The 13591-nt window shown below is 40.4% G+C and overlaps 1 protein-coding gene and 1 long non-coding RNA gene across 2 annotated transcripts; both read left to right on the plus strand.

Moving 5' to 3' along the window:
* The first annotated feature begins 2680 nt into the window (after positions 1–2680).
* LOC115736412 lies at positions 2681–4887 on the plus strand. Its single transcript, XR_004014899.2, has 2 exons — positions 2681–3116; positions 3262–4887. It is a non-coding gene; the product is annotated as an uncharacterized LOC115736412 (long non-coding RNA).
* A 5433-nt stretch (positions 4888–10320) lies between these two features.
* On the plus strand, positions 10321–13217 carry LOC115736417 (histone acetyltransferase KAT6B). The gene is made up of 2 exons (XM_030668122.2): positions 10321–10784; positions 11732–13217. Exons 1-2 carry the CDS (start codon positions 10368–10370, stop codon positions 12644–12646), a joined length of 1332 nt encoding a protein of 443 aa, XP_030523982.2. The 5' UTR covers positions 10321–10367; the 3' UTR covers positions 12647–13217.
* Positions 13218–13591: the final 374 nt, after the last annotated feature.

The raw sequence follows: 13591 nt of genomic DNA on the forward strand, positions 1-13591 counted from the left end.
AGAGGATTTTACTTTCGCTTATGAGCTTAACAATGATCTTCCTAAAAATGATGATTGGGAAAAAATCATTATTCTTTTTAAGTTTCTAGAACAGTTCTATGAAGCCATCAAACGGATGTCGATGAGTCTATATGTTACTGCAGATAATTATTTCGAGGGGATAGCTCTTTTGTATAAATATTTGAAAAATGAGGCGAATTCATTGGATCCTAAGCTTGATGTTATGGGTACGGAAATGAAAGAGAAATTTGACAAATTTTATGGAAGTTTAGATAAGGTAAATATGCTGGTGTTGATTGCGGTTTCATCGGATTTTGTGAGTTTCTGTTATGGAAAAACCTATGATGATGAATCAAAAATAAATGAGATGTATGGTAAGGTGAAGAACACATTGGAGCATTTGAATGAATTTTATGAGCAATTTCTTGCTTTAGGTAATAAAAATTGTGGTTGCTGAAGTATGAGGGCTAGCAGTAGTGGTTCCAATGGCGATGATACCGAAGGTAACATCAAGTATGACATTCAAGCTTGGCGGAAAACGTTTTTGCTCTCGAAGAACAAAGTGTATGATGACAATAAATCCAAGCTTGATTGGTATCTTGAAGATCAAGATGCTTTTGATCTTGACCTTTTGATGTGGTGGAAGATTACCGGCTCAAAATATAAAATTCTATCTTCTATAGCTTGGGATATTTTGTCTATTCTCATAAGTTCTGTTTCTACCGAGTTAACTTTTTATAAGTCGGGTTTTGTATTTGATGGCTTTTGAAGTTCTTTAACTCCTAAAGTTGTGGAAACTTTAATTTGCACTCAAAACTAAGTAGGAATCGTTCGTATGCCGATTAACGTTGAAGAGTGCATTAAGAATATATAAAAGTTTGAATTTGGTAAGTGATATTTATATATTTAAACGTTGTAATTCATTTATATATCTTTTGAATGAATGTTTTATTTAACCTCTTCTTCTTTTTATATATGAATTGTCATAATGAGGAGATTATCATTGGTGAATAGAGTTTACAAGTTTAAGCGAAATTACTATATGTGGTGAGACTTTTTAATATATTCTTTAGTTTACTTAATAGTAATTTTAATTTAAAATTATTATTAGGTGATTATCTACGTTTGTTTTGTTTGATTTCAGGTGGTTAGAATTTGTAGCAACTTTTCATGGATGATTGAGGCTTGAGGTTTTATAATTTAGATTTTTATGTTACATGTTTTTAATTTGTTATTACTTATGTTATTTTACGTGTTCAATGAAAAGTGTTGACAAGAAGTTCTATTATTGGACTAAAGTTTTTATCATAGGAACTTCAATAAACCTCGGTCCATTGGTGGCCAAAATTTGAAAGTCAAAAAGTTCCATGATAGGAACTATGGCAAGCTTTTTGTCAACGGTGTTCATTTTACGGATTGTCTATGTCATTTTACGTGTTGATCTTTTATGAATTGTTGCTATTGAAAGATGAGATATTTTCATTTTTGTTGTTGTGCTCACACTCATTTTGCTTAACTAAATATGAAAAAAAAAAAAAAAAAAAAGAGAGAACAAATTGAGATTGTTAGGCTCTTAGGTACCATGGAACTGGATATGGAACTTGTGACAGAGTAGTTTCTAGGTTTCAAGGTATGCATGATAGGTTCTAGATTCTAAAAGGTCGGTTTCAAATTTCAGGTGAAACTCATTTTTGATATTCATCCACAACTTAAACGAATTTTAATGCCCGTAAGTTGGATAGGATGGTCCTCACACAAGGATTATATTGCCTCTAATCTTTACGAAATTCAAGATTCTCATTGAATGATAAGAAAATGATCCTTATTTCGAAAGTGTCATCGTCGTCTAAGGCTATTTTATCAACGGAGACCATATTTGTTCGCGAATGGCTCATCTTCTCCTTGGCCTCCAATAGAGAGTGGCATTGATGTTGCTTTTGTGGAAGAAGTAGATGATTTGAGGAGGCTTTGCAGATCCGAGAGCACGATTCGAGAGACAAGCGTAGATGTAATTTTTTTGCAAGATCTAAACGCATATTTGTTTTCGGACGGTCAAAATGGCCGATGTTTTTTCTCTTTTTTTCTTGTTACACAATCCATAAGAAGATGCAACCTAAAATTCGAGTTGGATCGATTCGCACCTTTTTGACACCCCTAGATCCGACGAAAGGTGAGACAAAAGAATCGTTGATCAAGTCATCAACACAGACGGTATCAACTAGTCACGGTTTCTTCGCATGTCGATCCATCTTACTAAATTGCATGTGCAATGTGTATCGTTTTGAATGGCTCGTGACATCCCGTGTCGATAACACTTTATGAAATATTTACCCTTAATGGGACCTTGCTTAGTTAGTTAATGTCCTCCCCTAGGCTCATCAAATTGGACTTTAGACCATTCGGATGGGACGCGGTAATGACCCATCAAAACTGACCCGTGCGTTAAATTCAAAGAAAATTATATTTTTTTGGAAATTGCTTTACGGATATTTTTTTAAAATATGGTTTGTATGGTCTGATAAAATTTATTATTGCAACTAATGGTTACACCATCTTTGTCATGTTATAAAGATGGACAATTTTTTTGTTAACTTGTCGCGGTGGATTCCCTTTCGTAAAATAAACGAACGGGTCCCACCGACTGTCGTCTCGTTCCGTGTTGTCTTCCCCATGGCCCGAGGATTCCTGCGTGAGAATCAAGCAATTTGGAAATGTCCACCCTGTATCCAGCATCGCATGATCGTAATCCACCGCCTCACCAATTGAACTAAACAACGGCCAGAAACGCACCACGTGGCTTCGGATCCACCCTCGACAGCGTCGTCATCTCTAATCCTGACCGTCCACCGCCTCAGCATCTCTTTATAAGCTGGCTCGCCCTAGAAGCTTATTCCTCGCCCTCCGCCTGTGATGCTTTTGTTCGTCGCTTGCGGGTCGGGTCCGATCCGATCCGATCCGCTCCCAGAAATCTCCTCCTCCCTCTCCATCCATGGCTACCTCGCCCTCCGAAATCAATCCATCATCGGATCGCTTCGGGTTCGCCGCTTCCATGGCGGTTTCGATGGCTCGAAGCCCCTTGCTCTGAAGATCGAGGTTCGTAACCCTAGCTAACTGAGGTAAGGTTCTGCTGATTTTCCTGTTCAGCTCTAGATTCCGGTGTTCGCAGCTCTGTGTTTTCATCCGATTTGCTTCTCCGATCCGCGCGGTTGCGTTTGTTTTACGAAGTCGTCTTTTCCGTGTGTATTTTCCCCGATCTGGCAGGTTCCACCAGTTCCTTAGCTGTGTGGGATGACGGAAGCTGATTCTTCAAGCGTTCGTTATGATCAACAGACTCCCGAGCTCATCAGAAGCTCGGCGGTGCTTGGCGAGGACGATCTGGCGGTCATGGAGGGAAGAGAGGAGAAACTTCCGGTGTCGATTGGCTTGACAGAGGCTGTGACTATGTATTTGCGCTGCTTGTTCGATTTATAATTGAGGTACTGTCGCTCGTTGTTTGGCGGATGTATGAGATAGATCGGAACGAGATTTGCCCCCTTAGCTCTGGGGCTGACGAGTTCCGGTCGATCTTTTGTCATCCCGGCCTTTGCCATGATGGGTGCGCTCGCATGGCAGGTCAACCAAAAGTCAATGAAAAATCAAGCTTTTCGGGTTTTTGAGGGGAGATCGCACGGGGATTGCCCGGGTTCTCCTCTCTCTGTGTGCTTTGCGCGCGTTGGCTCTGCTCGCTCTCCCCTTTACTTTTGATCGCATCACTCGCTCCATCCATTCAAATTTAGGATCGGACGAAGACATTCAAAGCTCCTTCAGACGGGAAAGCAATTTGTCGCCTAATGAATCTGACGCAGAGAAGGTGAGACACAAGGGGTTAAAGGTCGGGCTTAACTCTAATTTCTTCTATACGAAGACAGTTATCAGCACAATCACACTCGAGCACATTAATATGCCTGTTAATTGGAAGTATATTGCCTATACCTAGAGTTGAGCTTCATAAATTTACAATCAACCTTGTCGTTACTGTCAATTGGTGTTATATAGTATTGTCTAACTGCCGTATCGATCTTTTAAGTAGGAGAATTGTCTTTCATCTCTTGCCTCACAAGGAGGGGAGAATCAATTAACTCGGTATGTGTTCTGGAATTCTGCAGCCTCGCTTTGATATTCTCGTCAGAATGACCTTCGAAAATTCTAGAGTAAGTCGAATCAATGGGGTTTTGTCCATTCAAATACTGGAAATCCTTGTTCTGTTCATACGGATACGCTTCACACAGGAAACCAAAAATCGTTTTGTTATACGGTACTTGTCAGTTGCCTTGTTCAACCTTAATTTATTGTCGCTGACTTCGTGATGCTGCATCTCATTTCGGGTGTTGCTGCATCTCTTTTCTGGTTTCTCTCGTTGAATGGTGGTATGTGAATTTTCCATTTGTGGTTGATTTGCTTTATCTCAATTTGCTTTATCAAGAAGGGTATGATATGTAAAGGGTCATTCTATCAAAAGTGTTGCTTCTTTTTGTATGTGTTCCTCGGCCTTTTTGGTCATCGGTGATTGCTGAGGGCGTCGTAGATGAGTTCTGGATTGTGATCGAGGCAACAAGATTGGAAGCTTCTCACCACGAAAGGCCACATCCTTGTTTCTGATAAAGCGGAAGGAAGATGGAAGATTGAGAGAAGAAAGCGGATTGAGCATTTCCTGTTATTGCGGATCGAGAGGTGACAGTCTCTGCTTGGTGTGGTGTGCGAGTATGCATGATGTTTACCCCTGCTCCAATTACCGAATCTTGGGTTGAACATTTGTCGTGCATGTGAGGTTATCTTTTGCTGTTCTTGGTACGTCTTCCGATACTTATGTTCAGTTCTGTTAGAATAATGATGCTGGCAGTTGGATCAGTTTGAAGGATCGGTGGTCCTATTGTTCTGTTGCGATCCTGGTGATTTAACCGCTCTGATGGTTCATGGCCGCGGAGCATGGGGGCAAAATTGTAATACTATTGGTTCGCTTGATGCGAGTGTTCATTCGCATGAACAGCCGAGGGTTGTCATCTTGAATGGCTTCAAAGGGTGAAGGCGTACCCAAGAAATGCTCTATGTGAGCCGAGCAGGATGCCTTTTGGTCCACTCGTGCGTTCGACCTGAGACCATGCATTTTGTGGTGGCTATGGAAATACTAATTTTGCTGCGTGTTCGTAAGTTCCTGTTCCAGATTTGGTTTGTGCCTTGATTCGAGGTAAAAGATGGTGGGGAATTATTGTCTAGAAGCGCCGCTTTTGTCGTCGTAATTTTGGTGGTTCTCTTCCTATTTGAAATGCTGTCGGTATGAAGTGGCCCTGTTATATGCGCTTTTGTGTTATGTACTTGTAGATCTATCCATAGCTTTTCTGGAACATGTTTATTTCTTTTTGCATATAGGAATGAAATATATTATGACAACAAAATATTATTTAAATACATACAGAACAAACATATATTGTTCGTTTAACGAATGGAAAATTCAGATGTAGAAATGTTAAAATTTTAACATCTTTGATATTATTAAATTGTAATTTGGTGTTTGGACCAAAAAACAAAAAATTGTAATTTGGTGTGTGGAAACGTATGGTATTCTTGATTTTTAACATTTGGACTATTTTGAAAAAAATAACTTTTGGACTTCTGTACTATTTGTCAGTGGCTTTAGCAATGGTTTTGTCTATGGTACTTTTATTTGAGATGGTATGACTTCGCGTTCATACATGAGAAAAAAACGTGGATTTGGGGGTATCAAAAATTAAGATTTGACCTCAAAAAATGAACGATATAAATGCTCTTTCTTAAATAATCGATTTTATCGTTTAAAATAGTCTATTATTGAAAGATATTTTCATTACTGGTAACTTATGTCTGAACATTTTGGTGAAGGATGAATTATTCGTTCGATTGTTTTGAAAAATATATTTTTTAATTATTTATTTTTTGCGAAATAAATGGAGGCTTAGTCGGTATGATTTAGATTGGTAAATGATCTGTTTTATACTTATAATCGGTGGACACTTCTACTGGATATTTCTGGAAATTAGTTCGGGCCAAAACCCTATATGAATGCGGATTTATTGGATTGAAATTCGTACCCGATGCATGATCAGCTAGGGTTGGCTTCTAGATCCGTGAGCTCGAAAGGGCAGAGCGCTCGAGCCTCTCTCCTTGAGGAGGCTGGAGAGGTTGGTGGTTCAAATCCACCCGGATCTGTTCCCTTCTGTCGGCGTTCTTTGTATGTAAGTTGAGGCCTGGGCGGCGACCTGTCCCGGCATGAAATCATGCAGCTTAATTTGTTATTTGGCTGTCGAAGATGTTTTCCTGTCCACTTTCGAGTGCACAGCAGCTTGTCGCGCACTTTTCTCTAGAACGGTGATACTATGATTTGTTCATGAAGTCAATATGCAAAATTAGTTTTCGTTAACCTGTGCTTTGAGGGTAGTTGTTAGGCATGTTTTGTTTGATATGATGTTATTTTCATGTTATTTATTGGTTTTTTGTCGACAGAATCCTTACAGATGTCTCTTCGACTTAAATTCCTAACGGGATTTTTTTCACTGAAACATATGCTCCGTGGATGGTATTTTTTTGGTCAAATCTCCGTGGATGGTTGTCAACCCCTAATGTTGTCATCTTGCAGTTGTTATGCTAAGAGGCAGCTGTGGCTGAGACTTGGTCCGTCTCTCTTATCTTAGTGAAGAGGAGCGTACACCCCTGTGAGAAATACGCGAGATGGGTGCCGTCCACTGGGAACCACAAGAGAGAGCAGGTTGAACCTCGATTGCCCGTCGTGGCCCTTGACGAGTCAAGTGAGGGTCGCTAAAACTTAACACGGGTCTTGTGCCCAGTGCAACCATCATCGGTCCGTCGGTTACTCTTCTGCTGCCTTACTTGTTGTTCATAAAGACATTGGCACGTTAGAAGTTCAAAACTCATACTTGGAGCGGATTGCAGTTAAGTTTTGAGAAGCCGTAACTACTGTGCAATCGAGTATCTTCCTCAAATACATTGTTTGTATTGGGTGGTCTTGAGTCTCTCTCATTTCAAAAATTAACTTAAAGGATAAGACTTTTCCTCATATTTATAAATAAACGATTAGTTTTGTGGAATAATCTCAACAATCTTTTTTCACACATCGGGTTTTGTATCGGAGCCCCAATAATTCGTATCTTCGTTACATACAATCGTTCCAAGTGATGTAGATATCCGATTTATCATTGTTTATTTGTTCCTCTTTCTAATTGTTTATCTTAAAGTGCTTGACGGCACATCATGGAAGCTAGGACGACGGCAACACAGAACTTGCATAGAAGATGGATGATCTCCCTCTCCCTCTCCATGCACAATGCAATGGGGGTAATAGAGAAATTTAGCAGCGGCGACACCGTGGCGGTCTCGAGGCAGTGGATCGGCTGTCAGATGTAGTAATGGCAAGAATGAGTGTTACAACCACGTTAGAAATGATGAATATACGTACGCAATACGCAATATATAAGACTCTCGATGTATAGTCCATTTGTTGCATAAAGGAATCGGGAGATTGAATGAACTTGTATGTTTATTGGCCTGGTACGAAACGACATCGTGTCAAGCGGTCATGTAAGTTCAATAATTAAATGGACCTGTGTATGTCTAGGCGCATGACGGGAGAGGTCTGATTTTACTCTCGAGTGCAAGCAATCCTAATGTTTTCGTACAATTTTTCTCAATTTCAAGAAATTGGTGGATTTTTATTTGATATTAAATGTATTTATTGAGTAATCTAATAAAAATTTTCGCTGGCGAATATTTACTCTTTCAATAACTATTTTAATTGTAGGGTTTTGTGAAAAAAAAAATTATAGGGTAATCTCATAAATTCTTGGAATAAATGAATTGGTCCCTGGTTCGTTCAACCATCCCACCTAATGAATTATTAGGATTTATTTTTCATTTTTAATAGAAATCTTATGTATTCGTAGGCTCCATCGTTCCCATCGCTTTGCAATTGAAACTTTTCCAATTTTTATTTGTTCGAGCATGTAAATAAATCGTAAATAGGGTCCAAGTAATAAATGCCCATGTTTTCTTTGGATCCCAATTCCAATATGACCCTTATGCCTCATTAGCCCATGTTGCACCCGAAAGAATACCTATGGTTAAAAAGATAAACTCGAGACAAATAATAAGATGACTCCACTAATCTAATTGTTGAATCGGTTGAGCCTTGTAATAATTTCGAGAAGAAAAAAAGAAAGAAGCGTTTCGCCAAGATCTCTTCGTTAGTAGGAGGACGAATTTGCCCGAATCTGATTCTATAACTAATCAACGAAAGCAAAAGGATAAGCACGCCTTACCTTAAATACGTAAAACCGAAATCCATGAAATACCTCGGTCGGCTGTCTTAGGCTCTCATCATGAAAATTGTTTATGTTTTGATGGTGTGGTAAATTAAAAAGACACGAGTTTATAAACTCCTAGCTTTGTATACATCTGATAATAATCAAATCAATGACCACAGTTCGATCAGTTTCGGTCACACGGAAAGAGCTAGAAGATTTCACCTCTGGAAAGCGCCTACACCTAGTGGCTGCAGCCGTTTGTTGCCATTTCCTCGCCGACCCATCATGCATAAGGTACGCGGTTAGAATGAGCTCACTTTACTAATAAAGTAGTTAAGGCTCCGAGCTTCGACCATGTTTTATTAACTGTTTGGGAAAAATTACCAAAAAAGTCCTAAACTTATCGCAATTGTGTCGATTTAATTTTAAACTCCCTTTTTTTTTTATCAATTCAATTCTAAATCTTTTGAAATTGTGTCATTTCAATCCATCCGTCGAATTTTGGCCGGCCGCTGGCGACGTGGACGTCGGCCGACAATCGAATATTTTAATTTTTTTTTTGAATTTATATATATATTTTATGTTTTTGTCTTCTACTTTTCTTCCCCCCTTCCCTCCCCACCTCCAACGGGTTGCCATAGTTCGACGACCGGCCGGAGGGACGGCCAAAGAGGTCGATTCACCCCGCCACGGTGACGACGAGGTTGAGCCTCGCCCGGCCGTGGCGAGGCTCGACCTCGCCATCGTTGCCTTGCTCGGTGACGACGAGGTCGACCCCTCGTGGCGGGGCAAGTCGGCCTCTCCGGCCGCCCCTCCGGTCGGTCGCCGAACTATGGCAACCGGCTTGGGTTGGGTTGGGGTGGGGTGGGGAGAGGAGGGGAGGGGAAAGAAAAAAAAAAGAAAAAAACATAAAAATTTATCAAAATAAAAAAAAATTTAAATATTAGATCGCCGGCCAACCAAAATTAGTATGATGGATTGAATTGGCACAATTACAAAAGGTTTAGGACTAAATCGGCAAAAAAAAAATTTCAGGACTAAATTGTCACAATTACAATAAATTTAAGGCTTTTTTGGTAATTTTCCCAACTGTTCACATCAAATCTCACGATTTTTGCTGCACTCTCTAAATAGGGTTCTTTTCATATGTCCCTCACGGCACCGGCATAACTCGACTCTTAGCTAAAAGCTTTTGGTAATGCAAATGTTCAGTTTGGGTCTAGGCCTAAACCACATTTTGAATACAAAACGATCTTGCAAGCCCTTTCGCTCCCAACTTCCTGCAAATCACACAAACAGGGGACCCTTCAATCCTCATATGTGTGTCGATTTGTTCGGGAAATTTAAAGTGAAGATCTAAGAGTCGGACCATATGCTGGACTTGCAGGCACAACTGATGTCATGGCTCGTCACCGTAATTAAGCACAAAGATGTCGTGACATATATCTAAACAGAGTTTACGACATTATGACGCATCGTTGCAATTAAGTAGAAAGCCGGGCGCGAAAAAGTCGTAAACAGTTTTATTTTAGAGTGCGTTCGTTTTTCAGAAGGCGAATGATTTGTAAAAATATTCATAAAAAAATGATCACTCGAATCACTTATAAAAATGAATGAATAAAATATATTTTTCATCTTTTAAGGAAATTTTTAAATATAAAATCGACTAATTATTTCGAGAAAAAATAATATTCAAATAATTTGATCTTTTAAAATAAACGGAGCTATATATTATATATATTCGATAAAACGGAGCCTTAATATTGAAAAAAAGGGAAATTGTACAAATTTTTTTGGGTCCCAGGGAAATTGTACAATACACAGGTGTGTTTTAGAAGTTTCCGCAAGGCACACGTGCGAGTGAACTGTACTCAAGCGTGTGCCCCTTCGAGGGTATTTTCGGAATAAAATGTTTGGAAGCCGGGCCCCGGGGGTGTTTCCTAATCCGGATCCCTAATCCCATTTATAAAGCAACCCCACCCTTCACCTTTCTCTCTCTCTCTCTCTCATCCAGCGGAATCCTACGCCAGAACCGCCATGGAAGACAGCTTCAAGGTTCGGGTGGACCGCCTGTTCGGCTCCCTGTCCTCTTCCTCCGCAACGGCGCCGCAGTCTTCTGCCTCGCCCTTTAGCTCTCTCTGGTGCCTCACCGACGACGAAGTCGAGAGGAAGGAGTGGAACCGGGACAAAGGCAGCCCGGAACCGGAATTCGACCTCGGGCCGAGAGGCGGCGGGCTCGAGCTGGGGAGAAAACGGCGGGATTTCCGGGAGGAGCTCGAGAGGGATCTCGAGGACCTCGACGACGACTTGGCGGAGCAGGAGGAGGAGGAGGAGGAGGAGGAGGAGCCGCGGTCACGCGGTTCGTCGAGCCAATCTGATAAGCCGGACGATTATAACGACGAGGAGTGGGAGATTAAGTCCTCTATCGGGCGGGATTGCACTTTGGACTTTGAGGTATGATGGATTCTTACGGAGATTTTATTCGGGAAAAACTTTAAGTTGCCGGTGTGATTGGTAAATCATCTGTTTATAAGGAATTGGTTGCATCGTAGGAATAAGCGGAACGATTTGAGATGCTTATGACTGAGTTTTTGTTGGTCGGCTTTTGTTCGTGAAAATGTTTGAATCCGTGTTGTGATGGAGTGAGCGAAGCACTGGAGCTGACAAAGACTAGGTTTTGTTGTAATGCTCTATTTGCCTGATTTGGAATATAGTATTGAAGATACTCTATTTGATGATTCGAATCAGTGGCAGTGGTGAAGATCACTGTCGTCATTCCTTGCATGTACGTTGCACCTGTAAGCTATATAAAATCTTCTGTTGGCCGGTGCTTTTCTTCTTAGTCATAGGTGCGGAGCATTTTCATCAGATGTGTTGTCATCGTGCACTCGTCTGTCCAAAGACATGGTTTGAGCCCGAAATTATTTGCCGACACGTTGCATTTCATTGCAATAAGAATTTTGTAGAGCACAGTAAGGTAATTCAGGTGAGATAAACTGTTTCTTTTCTTCCCCCCCCTCATGCATTTAAATTTGCCTGCAGTTGTTGAAGGAAACTTAGAGGCTGAAACTGAATTATTCTTGAAGTTTGCTAAACAGTGCATTACGTCTGCAGGTTGAAGTTGCGATGACTGTGTTAAAGAAATTTTTGAAAAACATTTTATATGTGCTTATCATTTTACATTAATACAGTTTGAAAATGCCATTCTATGAATTGTTCTAGCATTTTGCGAGAATTTTGCGATTTCTGCAATTATGGGCCGATTAAAACCTGTCAGGTTTTTTTTTTTTCCCTTTCCACATCTGTTGGGTATCCTTGTAATGTTGTGTTTATACTTTGTTGATTTTTGGGCGACCCCTTTTCTATGTTAAAGAATTCAAAATTGTTTCTTCGGTATGCAGGAAGAGGAGGATCGGTATGATAAATTAGCTGTTGGGAGAGAGAAGGCTGGAGACCGCTTGTATATGAAGGATGTAACGAACTATGGCATATGTATCGATCATGATAATGAGCTTCCAACTTCATTCAGCGATGCTGCTAGGGATCCACGTGCCGACCACATGGCTGCAAAAATTAGATTAAAGGAAGATGCAGAAGCAGCTGAAAAGATAGATTCTCTGCATGTCTCTGAGGAAAATGCACATTTAGTGGCTAATTCCCAAGTTCACACAGCTGAAGTTGATGTCAATCTGAAATCTATTTTGAAGAGGAAGGATGGTCAAAGTGATTCAAAGACACAAAAGCGTGTTCGGTTTGATCCTGAATCGATTGAGGAAGCATCTGCTGAAGCTGAACCTGTGACAATGGATCCTTCTAGAACAGAATCATCCGTCAGCGAAGATGCAGAAATCGCTCCTTCTCAAGATTTTTCTTCTGCTGTTCCGGATTATGTGCGAAACCCTTCCAGATATACACATTATACATTTGATTCCTCGACTGACATGGACGAAAAATCTAATCGGCAAGCCTATATGGACTTTATGAACATGTTGAGGAAGTCAAAATCCACGGAAATATGTCTGGATGATTCTCCTGTTGATATTCCTAAATCAGTCACTTTCATCCCGAGGAAAAGAGGTAGCATGGCCACAATGTTAGACAATGGTGAGGAGCTGAAGCAAGATAATGAAGATGCAAGTAAAGAGGCAATACGTAGAAGAGTAACCCCTGTTATTGCTGCTGTGGATGCCGAAGATAGTGAATTGTGTGCAATGGAGGAAGATGAAGTGGAAGAAGCAGTTGACAAAAAGCAGTCTTTGGTCCGATCAGGTCGGCAGTACCGGACAAAGGCTAGGACAGAGGATGATTTATCTTGAGATTTAGTTGTTCATTATTCCTCTGACATTTTAGCTTGGCTTTTACTAGTTTCCTTTGGTTTTCTTGAGCTACTTCTGTTGCATTCTATAATATGTATGAGTTTCTTGTCCTATATGTAACTTTAGCGATCTTAAGATGCACACAATTATGAACACAATATGGCTGATGTCTTCTTTTTGTTCTTCACACTTTTCCGAAAAGCTAAGTCCGCTTAAAAGAGGCCAACCCACAGAGTGTGTACACCTGGGCACATATGTGATGGAGAGATAATTAGATGTTTGTGTGATATGCTGTTGGCTATGGTTGCTCCACTCGCTCCCAAAATACTCTCGTCAGGGGGCATTTGGATTTTAGTAGGACAGACGCCAAACTGGATACAAATTCTGAGATTGAATGTTTCTCAGGCTTCAGTGAGGCTCTTTCCTGCAATGCTTTTGTCATTCTTTTATGCCAAAAAACAAATTGGCAGGGCAGGTAAGGGTGTTCTTGTTTGATTATTTTTTGCCTTCATGTGTCTTTTCATACCTCGATTGCAGTTGAGTTCTGAATGCAAATTTTTGTCTTGTCAGGTTTTTGTCTCATGATGGTATCTCGTAGTGAGGTATTTCCTGGTAAAGGCATGGTATATTACATATAAGTCTATGACAGAAGGAGGAAGCTACGTCTGAAGTTGCAAACAACGTTAGAAAGCTATGATTAGCATGCACTTGAGGTATCTATCAGATTATCATTAATACTTAGAGGCTTTAGTCCTTGTTATAGACTCCTTTGCGGCTTGATCATGCTATCACAAGTCCCAAAAATCGGTGCAGTGCAATTTTATTTTACCTAGGCCTTTGCCGTATATAAACCTGTCTTAAGTTGTAGTTCAGATATCGAACCTTTCATTAGTGAAATGGACACATGTAGCTAGAGGCTTATACTTTGCAATTGGAAATTTGTGC

This window comes from Rhodamnia argentea, chromosome 11 (assembly GCF_020921035.1).
Source record: "Rhodamnia argentea isolate NSW1041297 chromosome 11, ASM2092103v1, whole genome shotgun sequence".
In the NCBI taxonomy this organism is placed as follows: domain Eukaryota; kingdom Viridiplantae; phylum Streptophyta; class Magnoliopsida; order Myrtales; family Myrtaceae; genus Rhodamnia; species Rhodamnia argentea.

Coding starts and splice junctions, on each gene's coding strand:
- LOC115736417 (XM_030668122.2), top strand. CDS start 10,368: ATGGAAGACAGCTTCAAGGTTCGGGTGGACCGCCTGTTCGGCTCCCTG. Junction 10,785..11,731: donor ATTGCACTTTGGACTTTGAG/GTATGATGGATT, acceptor TTCGGTATGCAG/GAAGAGGAGGATCGGTATGA.